The sequence below is a fragment of the Asterias amurensis genome, chromosome 8, assembly GCF_032118995.1.
Source record: "Asterias amurensis chromosome 8, ASM3211899v1".
Classification (NCBI taxonomy): domain Eukaryota; kingdom Metazoa; phylum Echinodermata; class Asteroidea; order Forcipulatida; family Asteriidae; genus Asterias; species Asterias amurensis.
In genome coordinates this window covers 19,862,755-19,884,539 of record NC_092655.1, presented here as the reverse complement: position 1 = coordinate 19,884,539, position 21,785 = coordinate 19,862,755, and the positions used below count along the sequence as shown (strand labels likewise).

The following is a 21,785-nucleotide window of genomic DNA, read 5'->3' as shown; positions in this document are numbered from 1 at the left end:
AATAATTGTTCAGTAGTAGTTCAACGGCTGCGACTGGAAACAAGACTAATAGAATTTGTCCGCCATTTATGGGAGTCAAAATCTTGACCCCCATAAATGGCGGAGCGTTATGCTTCGCGAAATTAAGCAAAATTGAAGCATTTTCAAGGCAAGTTTGTGTGAATCATTATATTTTACTTTTTAAACATCTTTCCGACCGTTATCATTATATTTCAAACGCTTCCAAGAGCCCAAAAACGCCCAATAAAGCGCAACTCGAAGGCAACGTGTTCCTTTAAAGGCAGTGGAAACTATTGGTAATTACTCAAAATAATTATCAGCATAAAACCTCACTTGGTAACGAGTAATGGGGAGAGGTTGATAGTATAAAACATTGTGAGAAACGGCTCCCTCTGAAGTAACGTAGTTTTCGAGAAAGAAGTAATTTTTTACGAACTTGATTTCAAGACCTCAAGTTTAGAATTTGAGGTCTCGAAATCAAGCATTTGAAAGCACACAACTTTGTGTGATTAAGGTTGTTTTTTATTTCATTCATATCTCGCAACTTCGACGACCAATTGAGCTCAAATTTTCACAGGTTTGTAATTTTATATGTTTAGATACACAAAGTGAGAAGACTAGTCTTTGACAACTACCAATAGTGTCCACTGTCTTTAAGTCTTTGTAAAATGCTAACTAGACTTGTTTTCCAAAATACAGGTGTCGAGTTCGTACTTTCAAGAGAAAACCATGAACTGATTATTGATAGAGTTGCGATTCCACTTGAAGTAAAACCTGCACCAAGCTGGCGGCTAGTGTCACCTTCAGTAGATTCGGACTCGGATCAAGAGACCGTTATGGTCATGGTAAGTCCACTGTTTAGGCAAACTGATTATAACTTTGGCCGATGACTCTTTAAGGAACACGTTGCCTTGGATCGGACGAGTTGGTCAAAACAAAAGCGTTTGTAACCGTTTTTTATAAAATGTATATGGTTGTAAAGATGTTTTTAAAGTAGAATACAATGATCCACACAAGTTTGCCTCGAAATTGCGTGGTTTTCCTTCTACTGTGCGAACTAACATGGTCGGCCATTTATGGGAGTCAAAATTTTGACCCCCATAAATGGCCGACGTGTTAGTCGACGAGGTAAAAGGAAAACCACGCAATTTCGAGGCATGTTTGTGTGGATCATTGTATTCTACTTTTACAACATCTTTCTACCCATATGCATTTTATAAAAAACGCTTTTCAAAGACCAACTCGACCGATCCAAGGCAACGTGTTCCTTTAATATTGGTTTTACCCATACACCGATGTGTGTTATAGCACTGATACTCTGTGCTTTCTAGAGTTCTGTGAACAAAATCACAGGCATGATGATACTCGGGTGGGATTCCACCCTACTCGGGTGGGATTCCACCCGAGTAATAATATGCCTCTGATTTTGTGGGATTCAAACCAACAAACTTGGCAATTCTGGAGCAGAAGTCTTTATTCCAACTATAGACCACTATAGACCATGAATGTGTACAAGATTTTCAATCCGTTGTCATTTCATACATCTCATCTTCTCAAAATGTAGCACACAATATTACATAGATTAGCGAAATATTAAACCCCAAAGTTGAAGAGTGTATCTAAGTTCATGTGTACCAAAACAATAGAGAGTTCGATTAAGCAAAGGCTAGAAGACATGCCTAGCCAGACAAACTACAAATGCAGGGACGAGACAAACAGGGCGAGTTCGGAGGGTAGTAGGGCACTATCACGTCATAGTGCCCTGTAATGGGAGACAGAATCACCGGGCGTGAGGCACAAAATGGATAACTTTCCGTATGGAGCCACCACTTTTTCACTCGTTTTTACAAAAAGGGATATCTTATTAAGGTAAATTAGATACTATATCATTTCATGTCGTACGAAAACTATTCGATAACTTTATAATTTTGTGATAAATTCACACACATTATGCAAATCATTCACAAAAACATTTGCTGTGTATAGACAACCTCAAACACAGTGATCTTTAGCTAGTCATGAGTGTGCTTTGCAGTATTTGACGCGAACGGGAAAAAAACATCTATAGTATGGGGATTTTCGAGTTCATGGTTCATTGTTCGTGATCGTCCAGCAACCGGTTGCTTGTGGATTTTGCCTACAAAGACATTTGAAACACTGACTTCACAACACATAATCACTGTCGAGAAAGGGGTCATTTTATATGTTTTCACAGTTATTTTGTTTCTTCTTCTCATTGAAGAAAAACAAAGAAGCCGAGGCTGAGGTGGAAGAAGATGAGCAACTGATCGAAGTGACTGGTTACAAAAAGACAACAGATATAGAGACCCTGAAGCTGTATTTTGAGAATCTACGCAGATCTGGAGGAGGTGAAATAGAGACGATCGAGAGATATTCAAAGACTGGTGGCGTTAGAATTACCTTCAAGGATCCATCAGGTAAGTGGTATCATGTACATCATGAAAGTTCAACATGTGTATTGATGAGATCCCTTCTCTGTGAGCACAGGCCTTCTCGATCTGCCGGCTCCAGGTCTTTTTCTCTAGCTGGGCCGACGGAATGGAATAAATTACCTAGACTCACCAGGGAATTACCTAAACTGATCAAGGAATCATCTTCTACTGCCATTTAAAAAAACAAACTAAAAACCTACCTTTTTCAGTCAGCCTCGTCATTATTCCTTTGCTGTTTTGTTTACCTTTCTTTCTTTGCATTGTTCTTGTTTTATTTATTGTTCAGCGCTTTTATCTGTGTTAAAGGCGCTATATAAATACCTATATTGTTATTATTATCTTGAAATCAAGACAAACACAAGACAATTTTTAGTCGAATTATCTTTTCAATATGCATCTTGTTGTTCTGATCTGTTCTTGATAACCAGTTGCTGCTAAGGTGGAAGGAAGGAAGCACAAGCTAGCCGGTTACAAGCTGAAGGTCAAACTGGTCACCAAGAAGAAACGTCGACCACTTCCAACCAATGCACGATGTCTGTTTCTAGAAGGGATACCAGATGGATGCTCATCTGAGCATTTGAAGCTCTTTATTGAGAATAGAGCATCCATGGATGAGGAACCCACAATCCAATATGGAGAGAAGCCTGGAACAGCTTTATGTACATTCTCATGTGATATTCCAGGTATGGTGAGATGCTCTCTAATTCCATTTGGAAGTAGTGATTATTGTTTTGGGAAGTTTTGATCAATATGTAAAATAAACGACTTTGACAAGTTATCTAAAGTTTTGCCATTCCTAACATGACAATGAGGAATAGGGATTGACCACAGTTTGGATAATTCAGTTATCAGTCATTGAATGTCATAATCAATTATCGCAATTTAAGTTTTCATATTTATCTTTTCAACCAAACCATTGGTGAAGTGAAAATGTCTTGGAATGAGATTGATATTAAACATTTTTTATAATATACTGCTTTAAACTTTGCAAAAAATAGTTAATGGCCTGACGTTTCGACCCTATAGCAGAGTCTTTCTCGACGGCTAATGACAACACAACAAACATGAACAGGTAACTGAGTGAAACACAAGCAGTGAAGTGGAAATACATGAATGGGGTTAGAAAACATACATGGAAGAACAAAATAGTCTGGTTCCTATTTGCAAAATGATTATTATCATTCATTAGTGTTATTCGAAACAAGGAACATGACCAAGATGGGGACATCATGATAAAGGTCTATATGGTAGTTTTTATAAAGGGGAGGGCATATTTTTGTCTTTTTTTAGGGCACTATTATATTTTTAATTATTTCTTATTTTGTTTAGGGAAGGGGGCACTTTGGGACACTGCAAAAATTAATTGTAAAGGCTCATGTCTACCTACCCCTAAACCCCTGGCTACACTGCGTTATTATAATTATGGGTTGTTTAACCAAAATAATTCATGATATTATAATGAAAAGTATCTTAAAAGAGTTCTGATAAAGTGTTTCCAAATCGTCGTATCTCAACTTTTTAATTGTGTATTTTTATTATCAAAATACTTTTAACATTCAAGATATTTTAACAATGTTAAGGAAGAGATTAAGTTTGACACATGCTAAGGAGTTTTATAGCACGCATAAATCTACCATATAAACTGCCTAAGTGAAATATTTATGTTTTGGAATAAAATAAACCTTCTTTATATCTGCTTCAGATCTCGATAAGACGTTGACTAATATTTCTAAGAAGGAACTGAAAGGCGTTGTATTAACAGCAGAGAAAGTTCATGAAACTGATGCAGTCTTAGTAACAGGTAAAAATGACTTCATGTGAATGTTTAGTCTTTCAGTCTTCATTGCAGTTTTATGTCAATCACCTGTTCTCACAAAAGAAGGTATTCATTTACAAAATTTGAGGGAATTAAAGATACAAAACATGAATTTATACTTGTGTTTTACTTAAATGTTAAGTAAAGGATATCATTGATTCTGCCACTAACTGAGTGCCTGTTTATTCACATGTTTTCCTTATAAAGGATGTTCACAAGTTGTAAGTTTGATGGAAGTCATTGATCTGTATTTTGACAACAAGAAGAAGAGTGGAGGCAGTGGGGTAAGAGACGTACAACCAGGACCCGTGGATGGACAGGCAATCGTTCACTTTGATGACTGGAATGGTTTGTATTCAGATAATTCTTTTTACATTTTGGTATATTATTGTTTAGCAATTTTACTTCAAGATGTTTACTCATAATAATGTTACTCACTGTAAGTTTTGATGAAATATTCTATGCCATCCAGAGTAGCACTCAAAAGATTTGAATCACAAAAGAGCAACTGAGGTAAGCATTTTTTTCTTGAACAATTTCACAACGAATCTTTCAAGTATGGGAGGATAGTACACTGAAATGAAATGTGTTCATGTATTACTTTTTGGTCAAGATGTGACAGCATTATTGTTTTTAAGAAAAAATTACTTGTGATAATAATAAGTTTCATGTTATACTTATGCCCAAAAGTTGTGAATGGAGTGTTGCGCAAAGATCATAAGATTGGTGGAAAAGCAGTAAAAGTTGAAACGTATCATGAATGTCTTGGGAAGCTGAGCCATGGTGATCAGGCGTCCGTCTCAGACATCTCTGACAAGACTAGCCCTGAACAGCTGAAAAGAGGTACTGGTAATGTAGCATCAAGCATCGAGGGAGCTGAAGCACAAGAGACTGGCCAGAAAGTAGGGACGAAGAAACCACAAGCAGGCCAAAGAGTCCAGGTACCATTCCAAGGAGAACAGGGAGGCAAGGCAAGTGTTGCTTTTAACTCGGTATTGACAAATTACAAATGCATTGTATTAACTAAAAAAATGAATGGTCTGGGGGTCGATTTCACAAAGAGTTAGGACTAGTCCTAACTTAGGACTAGTCCTACAAGATATTAAAAACGTATGGCTAGTCCTAGGTTAGGACGAGTAACTTGTCATAATTCGAGATAAGACTAGTCTTAACTCTTTGTGAAATTCACCCCTGTACACGTTTGGTAATGACAGTGAAAATAAATGGCAATACAAACTAACTACGTAAAAAGGACAGCAACTTTGGACAATAACTTTTCACTTCGCAGTTGTGTGGTTGTGGAAAAGGTTGTCACTTTTTTATTGCAGTGGCTGATGTTTTGAATGATGGAAGGGAATCTTGGTTTACTGTGTGTGTTTATTGTTGTTTTTAAAACCTAGGCTGTTGACACTCGGGAAGGGTTCCAAGGAAGCCATAACGAAAGTTACGAGCAACTGATTGAAGTGACTGGCTTCAAACCGTCCACAGATGATGAGATCTTCAAGCTCTATTTTGAAAATCGTGGAAAGTCAGGAGGAGGTGAAATAGAGACAATCGAGAGAGATTCTAAGACTGGTGCCGTCAGAATTACCTTCAAGGACCCATCGGGTAAGTGTTATTTGGCCATTAAATCTTGCCAAAGTGGAAACATTTTGTTTTTATAGTCAAATCTATTAACGTTATAGTTATTAATAATAATAACATCATTTACAAAGCGCCCTTTCTTAAAGGATTTTGGTACTTTTTGCAACACAAAACACAATGTCCACAGATGTACAATAATACACCGTTTGGAGATAATGAGAGTAGAAAGCGTACCTTAAAATTTTAGTTGCTGGGGTGCTGTAGTTTTTGAGAAATGAGTAAAACAATGTCATGAAAATACTAAGAAAATTATTTTCATGACATTGTTTTACTCATTTCTCACAAACTACAGCACCTCAGCAAGTAAATTTTTTCAGGGAAGCTGTCACTATCATTATCTTCAAGCTGTGAAAGTTTAATGTAAATCTGTGGACACTGTGTTTTTTTTTGTCCTACAAAAAGTACATAGACCCTTTAAAGAAGCACTCTGAGAAAAACCAACACAAAACAACAGCATTGGAATTGGAATCAGAAACCAAGAGATAAACCACTGTCAGGCCCAGCAGTCAGCACTTGGGTAGAGTAGAGAGTCAAGTTAAAGCCAGGCTCTCTATGACACGCGTATGTGCACACAGCCTATTACCACTTTGATAGAGTTGAGAGTCCGGCTAAAGCCAGGCAGGCTCACTAGTACGAAGAAGTGTACATGCAGACAAAGGCGAACAAATATTACAGATTTAGCAAGTAAGTTTTTAGCAACCCTTTAAACTTGCCATGGAGCCAGATTTGTTGATTGGGTTGGGGATGGGTTTCCAAATCCTATAGGGCTTGCAATTTGAAAACAAATACAGTTGTTAAAGACAATGGACACTATTGTCAAAGACCAGTCTCCTCACTTAGTGTATCTCAACATATGCATAAAATTACAAACCTGTGAAAATTTGACCTCAATTGGTCGTCGGAGTTGCGATATAATAATGAAAGAAAAAACAGCCTTGTCACACGATGTTGTGTGCTTTCATATGCTCGATTTCGAGACCTCAAATTCTAAATCTGAGGTCTTGAAATCAAATTGGTGGAAAACTACTTCATTCTCGAAAACTACGTCACTTCAGAGGGAGCTGTTTCTCACAATGTTTTATACTATCAACCTTTCCCAATTACTCGTTACCAAGTAAGGTTTAATGCTAATAAATATTTTGAGTAATTACCAATAGTGTCCACTGCCTTTAATTCCTCCGTAATTTTTGTTTTTGAAAATAAAGTTGCTGTTGAAGTGGAGAGGAGGAAGCACAAGCTTTTTGGTGCAACTCTGAAGGTCAAACTCAAGGTTTTTGATGAGGTCTTGAAATCAAGACAAACACAGGATACTTTTTACTCCAATCAAATTTTCAATATGCAACTTGTTGTTCTGATATATTCTGATAACCAGTTGCTGCTACGGTTGAAGGAAGGAAGCACAAGCTAGCCGGCGCAAATCTGAATGTTAAACTGATCACCAAGAAGAAACGTCGACCACTTCCAATCAATGCACGATGCCTGTTTCTAGAAGGGATACCACATGGATGCCCATATCAGCATTTGAAGCTCTTTATTGAGAATAGAGCATCCATGGATGAGGAACCCACAATCCAATATGGAGAGAAGCCTGGAACAGCTATATGTACATTCTCGTGTGATATTCCAGGTAAGGATGTATTAAAATATACAGCTGAAACAGATTGATAAAACAGTTGACTATTCCAACCTAAAGAAATTGTGTTCAAGTAAGAATGTGCGAACAAAAGTAACATACTCAAGAAAAGTTGTATTCAAATTAGATATAAAATTATGCCGACAGGCCAACCTTTTGGATAAATAATTGGCCTTCAATGGATGTCAGTAAAACGATATAATGTTTTTTATTATTAAAAGCAGTGGACACTATTGGTAGTTACTCAAACTAATTATTAGCATTAAAACTTACTTGGTAACGAGTAATGGGGAGCTGTTGATGGTATAAAACATTGTGAGAAACGGCTCCCTCTGAAGTAAAATGTTGTTTTCTGGAAAGAAGTAATTTTCCACGAATTTGATTTCGAGACCTCAGATTTAGAATTTGTGATCTCGAAATCATGCTAAAACTGAGACGAAGTTATTACTTTTACTCATTTCTCAAAATTTACAGCACCTCAGTAAGTAAAATTTCAAGGGAAGCTTTCTACTATCATTATCTACAATGTGTAAGTTTAATGTAAATCTGTGGACATTGTGTTTTTTTGTTAGGAAAAAGTACACATACCCTATAAGTCATGACATTGTCTAACTGAGTGCAATCTTGCCTTCACTGCTTTAGAATTGGATGATGTTATAACCAAGATTCCAAAGAAGAAACTTCGTGGCGTTCAAATAACAGCAGAAAAAGTTCATGAATCAGATGCACTCCGAGTACAAGGTAAATTATGCATGTGTGCCTGGTGTTTATTTTTGTATGATACTTTGTAGTTTCACTTGAAACAAACCTGTGAAAATTTGATCTCAATTGGTCGTCGAAGTTGCAAGAAAATAATGAAAGAAAAAAACACCCTTGTCACACGAAGTTGTGTGCTTTATTCAGATGCTTGATTTCGAGACCTCAAAATCCATTATTTTGTTGTTGTATAAGTGGAAATAAAACAAACAAACTTCAACCACGCCGAGACATGCCCAATTTCATTGAGCAAAAAGGTTAGCTTTTAAGCTATCATTTACAACTAAGCAGAGCTAAGCAGTTAATAAATGGTATACACGTGTATAATGGTAGTTTAAAAACTCAGGATAACAGAATTGAAAAATTTCCCATTCACCATTATTCAGTAAATCATTATAGATATTGTAGTATGTGTTAACATTTTATATTGTTTCTTTACAAATTATCTTCCTTATTAAGGATTTTCGCAAGACATAGATTTTGAGATGATTGATTTGTATTTTGACAACAAGACGAAGAGTGGAGGCGGTGGAGTGAGAGAGGTACAACCAGGACCCGTGGATGGACAAGCAATCGTTCACTTTGAAGACTGGATGGGTATGTACAGCAGTACAGCACCTAACTTAATCAAACCAAAATAATGGTCTTCATTTTGAACTTACTCTATAAATCTAAGTAATTAAAGACGCTGGACACCTTTGGTAATTGTCAAAGACTAGTCTTCTCACTCGGTGTATCTCAATATATGCATACAAAACTGTAAAAATTTGAACTCAATTGGTCGTCAAAGTTGCGAGATAATAATGAAAGAAAAAACACTCTGGTCACACGAAGTTGTGTGCTTTCAGATGCTTGATTTCGAGACCTCAAATTCTAATTCTGAGGTCTCGAAATCAAATTCGTGGAAAATTACTTCTTTCTCTAACACTACGTTACTTCAGAGTGAGCCGTTTCTCACTATGTTTTATACTATCAACAGCTCCCCATTACTTGTTACCAAGTAAGGTTTCATGCTAAAACAATAATTTTGAGTTATCACCAATAATGTTTACTGCCTTTAAATGCAATGAGTAATAATTAAATTGAAAAAAAAAAAAGCCAACAGCATGAATCTGCTGCCGATAACAAAATCACCGGATTGTTTTTTTACTAAAAACAGTTACGTAATCAATTGATTTCATACCTACAGTGGTTCAAGACGTTTTAGCAAGAGGTCTTCATAAGCTTGGTAGTACTGAACTTCGAGTCGACTCATACTATGAGTTCCTGGGAAGACTGAGCCCGCTTGATGCCCCAACTCCACATATCCCTAAACCAGTGTCAGTAGAAGTACATGAACCTACTATGGAATTCCTCTATGAGAAAGGTGAAAATGCCAAGAAGAAGTTGTTGAAAGACTTGGCCGAGGTGAAAGCCAATCTGCTGTGGCCGGATGGTTCTCAGAAGTCTCAAGCTAAACTGAAGCCAGTAGAAGATGACTCCCAGCCTCAATCATCATGGTTGAACTGGGAAAAGGAAGCTGTCGATGTTCTGACTGACTTCATGAACGGATACAAAACAGCCAGCGTTCCAATTCCGCAAACACTGTGGGAGGGTGCTGCTGATAAATTGCAGAAGATGACTACAACTTGCTCGATGGTCCCAGATGCTCAACGTCATGAAGTGATACTGGTCGGAGAGCACCGCGATGTTGATGTCACTGAAGCAACAATCATTGACATCATCAAGAAGTTACAGAAGGAGGCTGACTATGATGCTGAGCAAGTAACAGAAGACATCAACTGGGATACAGAGAAGCTGCAGCTGTTTACCTTGTGTGGGATTAAACAAGAGATCGAAAAGTCCTTTCCAGCTCTGAGGATTACAGTTTTCAGCTCTCCTGGTAAAACTGGCATTACTCTCGGGGGAACAAGGACAACCGTCAAAGAAGTGGAGCTAAAGATAAGGAGGATGATGGACAGTTTGGAAAAGACAGAGTTCAAAGCTGGGAGTATCAAGGTACGGTTTGTTCAGAGTGTTACGGACAACATTCATGCTGTTCTAGGGTCACGGAATATTCGTGCAGCTTGCAGTGGATCAGATGATGGAAGGATTACAATACACGGTGCTACTAGCAGAGATATCGGGGAGGCTAAAGCATACATCGACCATGAAATAGATGAAGATGTGATTCCCATCAAAGGTTCTGCATTAGCTGTTGTACGAGGCCACGAGGGGAAGAAACTTGTAGACTGTATCAACAAACAGAAGTTGGTCATGGTGGAAATGAAACAAGGTATGTATACTGATTATTGAAATTAAATGAACAAAGAAACATTTAGCAGAGTTAGATTTGAATCTGCGACCTCCCTGGTGTGGGGGGGGGGGGGTCTCCATGTTATTTTTGTCAATGTTTGTGCCAGTCAAAATCCGTCCAAAATTAAACTGCCGTATTAGCCAGGGATCAAACAAACTGCCTGGAATGACAGCAGAGAGGTTACCTATTTAAAGGGGACGCGACTGTTTCAAAAAATAAAGTATAAGCCACGATTTGTGAGAAACTAACTTTGGACAAGTTAACTAGATGGATTTGAGTCAATTATGAGTTGCGCAAAGACAAAATGCTAGAGTTAGATTTGAACCGGTAATATCGGGATTAAAGTGCCGGCGCTCTACCAATTGAGCCATTTATAGCCCTATTATTATTGTTGGCTCGATATTTTGTAAAATGTTCATTTTGTGGTTTATCACTTGACATCATTTATAATTATCTTAGAACCTATACATTTTGGAGTGGTATTTTATGAAAAAGGGTTTCGATACTTTAATAAAAACAAATATATTTTTTATCTTTTCAGACAGTATCGAGGTCGCGGGATTCAAGTCTAAACTGGAGGAAGCGAAGTCTCAGATCATCAAGTTCCTTAAAAACACAACAATTATTAAAAAACACATTATTTGCCGCGCTGCCGACATACAAGCTATCAACAGACTCTGGCATGACGAAGTTGAGTTTGTAGAAATGGAAAATCAGGCAAACTACGTCAAAATAGAGTCGAGGACACAAGGAAGCAAGACCGGTTTTGCTATTGAAGGCAACCAAGACGGCATTGAAAGCGCTCGAAGTTGTTGTCTGTTGCTAATGGAAAGACTTTATAGAAACCAAGAAGACACACCCAAAAGTTATGAGCCACAAACAATAGCTGTAGATCAGCTGCAATCGGATCAATCAACACAGGTGAATATTTTGTCATTATGTTATGATGTATGTTAAATTGGTTTTAATAAAATTTGTGACTTCATTAAAGGCAGTGGACACTAATGGTAATTGTCAAAGACTAGTCTTCACAGTTGGTGTATCTCAACATAAGCATAAAATAACTTTAAAAAATTGAGCTCAATCGGTCATCGAAGTTACGAGATAATAATGAAAGAAAAAACACCCTTGTCACACGAAGTTGTGTGCGTTTAGATGGGTGATTTATAGACCTCAAAGTTCTAAATCTGTGGTCTCGAAATCAAAATCGTGGAAAATTACTTCTTTCTCGAAAACTATGGCACTTCAGAGGGACCCTCGACCTCTCCCGATTACTCGTCACCAAGAAAGGTTTATGCCAATAATTATTTTGAGTAATTACCAAAAGTGTCCACTGCCTTTAAGGCTCTGTAGTGGAGTGTATTTTTAAAGGCTCTGAACACTATTGGTAATTACTAAAAAATAATTATTAGCATTAAACCTTACTTGGTAACGGTAATGGAGAGCTGTTGATGGTACATGTATAAAACATTGTGAGAAACGGCTCCCTCTGAAGTAACGTAGTTTTCGAGAATTTGGTTTCGAGACTTTAGAATTACATTTTGAGGTCTCAAAATCTAACGTCTGTCAGCACACAACTTCGTGTGACGGGGGTGTTTTTTCTTTCATTATTATCTCGCAACTTCGACGAACGATTGAGCTCAAATTCGCACAGGTTTGTTATTTTGTGCATATGTTTGTTTTGGACAACTACCAATTATAGTGTCCAGTGTCGTAAGGGGATTAGCTGCTGCATAAACGATGTATGATCAAGTGCAACAAATTTGATTGAATTTGTTTTGTCAAGCAATTGTAAGAGATTGTAGTTGGGTGTAAGAAATTCAGGGACTGACCCGAGCCACGGCTCTCCTGGTAGTTGTTTTTCTTCGGAGAGGAGGGGGGGGGGGGGGTCAAAGAAAAGCGAGTGTGCGAAGAGTTGTGACAAGTTGGGAATCAATATGTCAAGCTTGTTTACTTTTTATGACATGTTTGTTTCCTTCAAAAGTTTAATCTAAAGCTCGAATTCTGTCTGATAATTTCAATATCCTACTAGAGAAACTATACACAATCGGTGATCGTTAAATTTATCATAATTTTGATACCCCTAATGTTAATGTTTTTACATCACATTATCTTAAGATTTAAAAAAATAGTTGTCCACTGTAGAAGTCTTCGAAATATACTTGTTTTTTTTTTTGTTTTTTTTTTCTTTTACATCCAGCAATTACAGAACGTAATGGTAAAAACAAAAGCAACTGTTTTTTCGTCTATGTCTATCTTTCTCTCTCTCTCTTCCAGGCCTGCAGTTCAGTAGAAGTTGAGATTGACCCAGTCCGCTGCCTGACGTGGGTCACAGTTTATTGCGCAGTAATGTTGCTCTAAAAATGAGCCCTAAGCGGAACATTCAGAATGACTGGGAACAAGCTCGTATAAGGCCTCGCTGTAGAGGGCGCTCTAATCAAACCAAATCTGACAGAGCATCTTGCATAAAAACTTTCACAATGAGCGCCAAAACAAGCCCTGCTGGTTACAACACAGCTGATGATTGGTGCCCTTTCTGCTTAACGGTTTTTGATATAGATACACATGTGCGGGTATTGAGCTGTAAGCATCGGTTCTGTGAAACTTGCACTAACGAATGTTTGCAGATCAGTTACAGGTGCCCTGTATGCGGAGCAGTGTGTGGTCAACCGAAAGGGAACCAACCAAAGGGAACTATGACAGCACACAGCGTTGCAGGCCTCAGAGGAGCGGGTTTCATCACAATCACCTATGCCATACCAAGTGGGACCCAAACGGTAAGATGAAATAAATGTTTTGGAATTTAAGTAGGCAACAAAAACATTACTTTTTTACATAAAATATCGCCAAGAATAAAGTATCAATTATCAAAAGTTTACCATTCTGGCTGTGGAGGACTTTCTAACGAAAACGGATCAAATTATTATGCTACAAAACGAACTTTAATGTTTTTAAAAACTATGTAAATGTTATTTCAATGAAAATGCTGACAACCCGTCATGTCAAAAAAAAAAATGCGTTTGAGTCTCCTGATCCTGCATACATTTGCAGAAGTTTAATGTTGCATTATGCTACGTATAAGTGTTAAGCAAATTGTCGTTGATTCAGATTTATGAAATTAATTCATACAATTAATATAGGAGGATCATCCCAACCCAGGGAAGCCCTTTGTTGGTGTTACACGTACTGCGTACCTCCCCAACAACCGAGAAGGACGTGAAGTTCTTTCTCTTCTGAAGAAAGCATTCGATGCAGGACTTGTGTTCACCGTTGGACGGTCAATCACCACTGGAGCAGAGGACACTGTCACCTGGGCTAATATTCACCATAAAACAAGTCGTACTGGTGGACCGTAAGTATACATGTACTCCCTCCATATTTGAAACTTTGAGATAACAAAAAGTATCGCTCTTATTGTGAGGATGATATAAGCCCTCCATGTGGGAAATGTCATATGGTTAGTTAACATTTCAGATGTTTGTTTATATTCTTTTTAGTTCTTTTGATACTGAATTGATGTTGGCAGAACCATGAATGTTTTCTATGAGCCTTTGGTGAATTGATCTCAAAACAAACATTTGTCCGGTCTGTTGTCCGTGTCCAAGTCCCTCCTGCAGCTGATTTCACGAAACGCTAGGATTAATAATAATCATATGATAATAATAACGCGCCTTTTGCCAAATGATACAAAGCGCCAGGTATTATTACTGCAATGAGTGGGACGAAGTTTGATTTTAGCAACATGTAATGGTTACAAGGTGTTGTGGCGCAATATGCTGCCAAGCCAGCCAGGAGCACCGCGGCGAACCCATTCTCTTTGCGATAAGTGCACTGGGTTCTTTTACACGCGTTTACACAACACATGGGACCAACAGCTTTACGTCCCATCCGAAGGACGAACATACAGAGAACAAAAAAGCTAAAACTTACACAAAATGGCAGACTTGGTCGAAATTCATTTGTGTCAACGTGTCATGATGTGTGTTGCCTAGTCAGGGACAGGTATACAACCGACCAGGGAGGAGGGGGTGCATGAAATGGACTTAAGGCTGATTTATAGTCTACGACAAAGTTTTGACATACAAAACAAGTTTGGACAGGACTTCACTTTTTTAGTTGTTCCGTAATGTATTGCTTTCGTGTAGTTGACCTTAGATCACTGAAAAAAAAAACAGGTAAGAGTACGGTGCTGTTATTTCACGGTAGAAGTTTTGCAAACTTCCCCTTCAAAGCACAATTTACTTCCACAGTAAAGTTTACGGTGATTTAACAGGCACCCTAGCTTCAAGGTAAGGGACCGTAAATGTCACGGGATTTCTTTTTACAGTTTATGTAAACGCATGCTCCTTCAAGGAACATTTTATCCATATTCATTTAAGTGCCTCGCATAATCATACTGATACATTTCTATCGTCAGATCTAACTATGGATATCCTGATGCTGGTTACCTGAGGAGAGTGAAGAAAGACCTAGCTGCAGTGGGCATAGTGTAGTCAGTCGTCTTGCTGATTTTAAATTGTTAAAGTCACCTGGAAGTGATATTTTTTCAAAATATGTGTTTTGATGAGTGGAATGTGAATAAACAGTTAACTAAGGTTTTAAAAAATCAGTTCTTATGTTATTTACAAATTTAAGAATAGACCCCGACCCGAGAGGGCTCTGTTCGTGACGTCAATCGAGGCAGACTTTGCCTGTAATGCGTAGAGTAAACACAATTGCACAATTTTGTTTTGTTCCGGCAATGCCGACCAGGTGTATTGCTGCTGAATGCAGAAAAACACTTTTTGAAATGTACCAACTCACGACTTGGACGTACATGTACTTTGCACGTGTGTTTACTATACGCATTGCAGGCAAAGTCTGCCTCGATTGACGTCACAAAAGGGGTAGGCGGAGTCAGCCCCCCAAACAACTTTATATATTTTTTAAACATATAAATCGTGACAAACAATTACTAAAAAAATTGTTTTATTGTTCGTAAGCATATACTCTTATGTTTGAAAGAAAAAAAAAATCTATTTCCAGGTGACTTTAATCTTTAAATTGTATAATATAGGCTTTTGTACTGTACTTCTATGTCAACCGAATGAATGCCTGGTTTACATACCTTTGTTCCAACGGGTCTATGTTTCAAACCCCTAATGGTATATTGTTCCTGATCCGTATTCTAACCAACCCTAAACCGAGACCCTACCTAGCATGCTGATCATCATGGGTTAACATCAAAACGCGGAGTTGTTGGGAGTGGGAGGTGTCAGAACATGGGGTTTTGATAATCAATGGACCCAGTTTGTGTGGAAAGGGCAAGGCTTATAGTAAGTAGAGTTGCATCATACATCCAAACAACATACGACTGATTGTGACAAAATATTGCTTAACAAGTCCATTTGCTGAGCTAAACAGGTTTATAGCGGACCATGCAGTTATAAACAATGCTGCTTTAATACATGTATACCTATTAAGCAAAGCATGTCTGTGCTCAGAAATGTTGTACCGCTTTTCGAAATTAGGCTCTAAGTAATAAATCTGATTTCAGAATGTGACACTGCAAAGAATTGCATCAACACCCAAAACTTTATGAAATTGTAAGAAATCGCCACTAGACCATTATATGTCTTGTAGCGCAAAATGCTACTGGAACATAAGTAGACAGAGTCTTGTAATATTGTCTGAACTTTAAAAAAGAGGGAGTTGAAAGCTTGAGTTTATGCGATTGTAAATCTCAAATTAGAGTATTTACTTTGAAAACATTATGATTAGAGGACTCGTTCTCTGATATGGTAGTAAAAAGCCATTAGAAAAGTGAATATGCATCAATCTTATTCCAAAATAAATCCTACAGCATTGGAAATAACAGTTGCGGAAAGATGTGTACCACTAAAATCAGAATTATTTTTGTTCTGATTGTTGCACACAATAGAAATATCATTTTCGTTCAGTTGTACAACTGTATCTCATTATGAACGACGAAATAATTCAATTGCACAACACAATTTTGATGTTTGTATGTACATATTACTTAGATCTATTATTGCAAACAATTATTGTTGGTCTACACACTATACATAGGATCAAGACAGAAATTATCATGGTACATTTTCTTATCCGTTTTGATGTTGTTTTTTTGGTGAATATTTTTACGAAACTCTGTCATGTAAATATGCTTTTATGTTTTTTTCACGGTGAAATATTTGTGTATATATTTTAAATTTATGTGCAGTTATAAACAGAGTGATAATTTGAAATGAATAACATCTAACCAAAAATGGTGCAAACTACATTAAACAATATGGAGAAAAGAACAGTAATGTAACAATTTTTTTAAATAAAAACCTTTTGTCGTGAGCAAGATCTATAGACTTTGCACTAAACACCATCAAAACAAAATGGTAATTTTGATTTGTTTGGCACAAATTGTTTGATCAAATGGCAGAGACCCGATTCAGCAAGAAGTTAGCGGCTACGGCTTGCTCGTCACATCAAAGAAACGTTAAAGCATAACAGCAACACCCTTAGAAACAGCCATAGCCGTAGCCAGTTCGGATTCAGCCACTCTTTTGATTTCTTAGCACTGCATTACTAAAGTTTATTCTGACTTAGCCTCACAACGCGTCACTTCAGCAAAGTACATCGAATTCTGTCAATAATATATAGGCCTAATATATAATCGTCAGTTTGATAAATTGTTGTTTTGTTTAATTAGTCGGATTGCTTTCTCTCTCAACTAATTGCATTGTTATTTTAATCGTACGTTCCAAGGCTCATTATACTCTAGCTGATTACTTTTGTAATTTTGTTTAATCAGTCGATCTGGGTTTCTCACTTGCATTGTTGATGGAAACTTCCAAGGCTTACCACTTTAGGTATCCACACTTTTCTTCGGTTGTAATTAGTGTGTGTAAGTTAGGAAGAATGAAAAATTATAGCTTGGGTGTTTTAATTGGATACAATAATTTACTTGGATAAACAGGTAGTGACGTAAACTTTCCGTATCATTGTTTGATTGGTCCAAGTTGATGCGGGTGCCGCTAATTATGCACAACCTCGGACCAATCAAAACACAGATACGTAAATGTAACTTTATGTCGTCTGCATACAGTGTGCACTGTGTGATTGAAGAACCTATACATGTACTTGCATGTATATATTTTTTATAAAACCTTATAAAACATATGTATTTGTCAAACGAGTTTGAGGGCACAAATTTGATGAACGATTTGGCGTACGAATTGTTGCCTATTAATTTGGATGCACCCTATAGTCCTAATATAAGAAGGCAGGTTGAAACTGGCTTTAAAGTTATCAGTAAATGTTTCTTTATTGAATCTGTAAATATTGGTGACCAATTGAATGTTGAAAGTTCAGCCAACTTCAGAATCAGACTTTAGAAAGACTCTGCTAGGGTCGAAACGTCAGGCCATTAACTATTTTTTGCAACTTCAGAATTAAGTAAAACATGAATGTCAAAATGATACTCATCCCAAATAAATAAGTAAATACAATTTGCTCTTCCACTGTCAGTTCTACTTCTACTGAAATTGATTAATTAAAGACAAAGATACAACTATACTGAAATGTCATGGTACAGAATTGAAAGTTAAACTCGAGAGTGCGCCCTTTCCCCTATTGCCGCGTGTGTCCAAAATTCATAGAGCTGTTTTTAATTTCCTGCACCGAGGGACCCGTTTGATTGCAACGTCTCTATGGTTCAGTGTCAACACATGCTGGCAAGCTCTTTCTTTGTTGTTTACAGTCATTCCAGTTACTGACAATAAAGCGTATTGTTTGTTAACTTTATGAAGTTTTTAAATTGTGACTTGTCAGTCTACTGTCGACAATTGATTTGCAGATTTCTTCACTGTGTTGAGAGTTTGGCCTACCCCTTTTATTTATCACCGACCAATGTTTACTGTTAACCCCCCCCCCCCCCCCCCCCCCCCCATTGGACGTGTTGATTGGTCCAACTTAGGATACCAAGGCGAGATGATGAGCTGACCAGTGTGTACGAAGTTCAACCAAAACAGTTTCAAATCGTTGTATGTTTTTTTTCTGATTGATCACACTCCAACCGACTACTCGCTTACCTCTGAGTAATTTATGCAGCGAAATCTGACCTCTATCAAATTGGGGTCATCAGAGGAAGTCGAGTCGTTGAGCTGACAAACTTTGACAAACTGCATCGTTAGAGTTTTACTGGTCCAAAAAATAGTGAACGCACCCAACGCCGGGGTTTTGAAAATCGTTCGGAGCATCAAAGCGAGTGGAGTCGTTGAGCTGGCAAACTTTCTGTCCTCCTTCCTCGGTGATTTTGATGTTGATGGAGCGGCATCGAGGCTCCTTGATGCATGCGAAGGCACAGCTAGGGATGTTGGTGATGACGAACTCGTTGATGACGTGATCGACGAGGCATGATGTGGGGTCATCAGGGTTGGTTGTTCCGGTAGAGAACCGACCGTTGGGTTTCAATCTGCGGGGTTGCCGGACACACACGGAATGTTGAGAGTCCGTACAATCGCTATTGTACCACAACTTGTCGCTTGCCGCGACCAGAACGCAGCGATGCTCTGAGAAGTATTGGTATCCAGGGTACCAATTCGAGAAGGAGGGGCCATTTTCTTGTCCGTCACATTTCCACTCCTCTGGCGTCTCCAAGTCACTGCAGCCGATCCAGAAAGTAGCATAAACGTAAAATTTTAGCGCCATGTTGGCTAAAAACATGTTCTCCGGGAGGGAACGAGGTGCGGCTAGCTCACCACCAAAGTCCCGGCAGGCTGAGCGCGCTTCTTGCCAGGGGAGAAGCGTGGTGATAAGTCGGTAGCAATCATCGCCCCATCGCTGCCACAATGGCGGGCAGTTGCCAGCTCCGCACTGGCAACTCCCTGAGCCCATAGGCACAAGGGCCACAAAAAGAATCAACAGAACTCCAGTGAAAATCATCTCAGCTACCAAATGAATCGGTCTTGAATCGTGAAATGAAAGGCGATGGTATTTTGGTTGGCTTTTATAACGTGATAACTTTGGCACGATTAATTTGGTTTTGAGTCTTGTACTTGTGTGCCAATTAATTATCCGCTAAAGGAAGTAATTTACTAACCAATCTCCATTAGTTGCTGTGATTAAGTGCTTGATTAAGAGTCGGGGTTTAATCTGTCATTAGTACTAGCAGTAACTATCGTTTGTCATCAAAGAAAGTGCACTAAAGTGCCGGTGTCCAAGGGAATTCTGTCCGCCGGAGATTTGGTCCCCCTCATGGGAAGTAAACGTGGGTTGTACTATGAAGAAGGATGATTCAAAAGAGGGCGCTATCAGAAATGAAATGCTTAGGGTACTTGGTTGGATTTACAACGTACTTCAGTGCGACTCAGGTGTTATTGAGTCGTTTGCTTCTGTGCATAGAACCTTCTCACTATGCCGTTAATACTCCAATTAATCCTATCTCCATTAGTTGCTAATCCGATGTTTTGTTACAAGTCACGGTATCCTATCATTAGTTATGAGAGTTATTATCGTTTGTCATCAGAATAGGTCACCAGATGACTGCAGTGCGGTACCGTGTATCGAAACACAGAACATCTCCTTAGCTGCCTTCCGTCTCGGTCTTCAATCGTGGAATGAAAGTCGAGAGAAATATTTGCTTTTATAAAGTTTTTTTTGGTACGCTTCATTTGGTCTTGAATCGTGTAGTTCTGATGATTACTTTACCGCTAAAGCAATTAATATTCCACCCAATCTTTAATTAGTTGCTGATTTTGTGTTTTTAATAATTTTAATTACAGGTCAGGGTTGTGAATATCCACCTGTCGTTCGTGTTGGTAATAATTATCATTTGTCATCAAAAAACCTGATCCCCTGGCTGCTGCTCCCCATCAGGTTGTATCTTAAACCTGGGTGTGATCCCAAGATACACGCAGCAGTTAAACTGATGTATGGCTTCTGGCTACCACCCCTGGCTAACAAACATTTTGACAACAAGTTATAGAGTCCACTGAAATAAAGCTAGGTAGCTAACGTTGGAAGAGTGCCGGCACATTAATCTGGAGGTCGTTGGTTCAAATCCCACACTGCAAATGTGTATTTCAACCCCAAGTCAGAAAAATCGCAGTACAACCGTAAAACAACTGCACTACAGTTACAGTGTATCGAAACGCAGAAAACCGGTTCGACAAGAAATTAGCGGCTTCGACTTGATCGTCAAATAACCATAACCAGCCCATAGCAACACCCTTAGAAACAGCCATAGCCGTAGCCAGTTCGGAATCAGCCACTCTTACGATTTCTTACCACACTGCATTACTAAAGTTTATTCGGACTAAGGCCTTCACAACGCGTCACTTCAGCAAAGTACATCGAACTTTAATAATTAATAATAGTTGCTATAATGGAGGTCCATATTGTAATTATTATCGTAAATTTTATAATGTTTTGCTTTTTTTTAAAATAAGTACCCTAAATGCAATTTGCTTTTCTGCTGCCACCCCGCTCCAAAGTGTACAGTCTCTCCAATGTACATGTAGTATAGACATGTATTTCTACTGACATGTAATGGTACAGAAGTCAAAGTTAAACTCTAGAGTGCGCCCTTTCCCCTATTGACGTCTGGGTCCAAATCCATGAGCTGCTTTTAACTCCCTGCAGCGAGGGACCTGCCCCCGATTTCACGAAACTCATCGCAAGTAGCGACGCATCGTAGGGTTTGCGATGCGTCGCAGACCTAAGACACGTCGCGGCTGCGACGAGTTCCACAATCCATTTCACCAAACACGTCGTAAGCGTGACGAGTCGCAATACAAACTATTTTCACTCTTAATAAAAAACAACCCTTTGGACGAGGATGAACTGCTAAAGTTGTGCGGCTGTTTTATGTTGTGTACAACTTGGTCATGAAACAGTCGTGTATTATAGTTCATTCAAGATGGCAGACACTCAACCGTTTCGGACTAGTGTTTAGGTTTTTGTTTTGTTTTTTGGTTTATAATTATTTATTTGTTTAGTTGTTTTAGTTTGTGTGTGTTCGTTTATTATGCGTGTGTTTGTTTTTCTTTTCTTTTACCCGTCCTTTTTTTTTTTTTGGGGGGGGGGAGGGTAAATTTCCATTTGTTGTCTAGTGTCTTCCCGATTGGTTCACGGAAGTTACGTGTGGTAATTGTTATGTCCTTTCATGCATTTTGTGCGTAAACAAATGAAACA

At 38.3% G+C, this 21,785-nt stretch overlaps 1 protein-coding gene across 2 annotated transcripts in view; it reads left to right on the top strand.

The window, feature by feature from the left end:
* The window catches only part of LOC139940375 (uncharacterized), a 31,951-nt gene extending 13,502 nt beyond the window's left edge, over positions 1-18,449 (top strand). Inside the window, exons 2-16 of one of the 2 annotated variants that reach the window (XM_071936595.1) lie at positions 700-845; positions 2,243-2,438; positions 2,882-3,136; positions 4,156-4,254; positions 4,477-4,617; positions 4,960-5,240; positions 5,670-5,877; positions 7,286-7,540; positions 8,189-8,287; positions 8,762-8,899; positions 9,492-10,577; positions 11,140-11,519; positions 13,226-13,375; positions 13,739-13,950; positions 15,016-18,449. In XM_071936595.1, the coding sequence (XP_071792696.1) occupies positions 700-845; positions 2,243-2,438; positions 2,882-3,136; positions 4,156-4,254; positions 4,477-4,617; positions 4,960-5,240; positions 5,670-5,877; positions 7,286-7,540; positions 8,189-8,287; positions 8,762-8,899; positions 9,492-10,577; positions 11,140-11,519; positions 13,226-13,375; positions 13,739-13,950; positions 15,016-15,091 (3,722 nt within the window). In that variant the 3' untranslated portion in view covers positions 15,092-18,449. Of the gene's footprint in view, positions 1-699; positions 846-2,215; positions 2,439-2,881; positions 3,137-4,155; positions 4,255-4,476; positions 4,618-4,959; positions 5,241-5,669; positions 5,878-7,285; positions 7,541-8,188; positions 8,288-8,761; positions 8,900-9,491; positions 10,578-11,139; positions 11,520-13,225; positions 13,376-13,738; positions 13,951-15,015 lie in introns of both variants that reach the window. The other variant, XM_071936594.1, reaches the window with a different exon arrangement.
* The last annotated feature ends 3,336 nt before the right edge of the window (positions 18,450-21,785 follow it).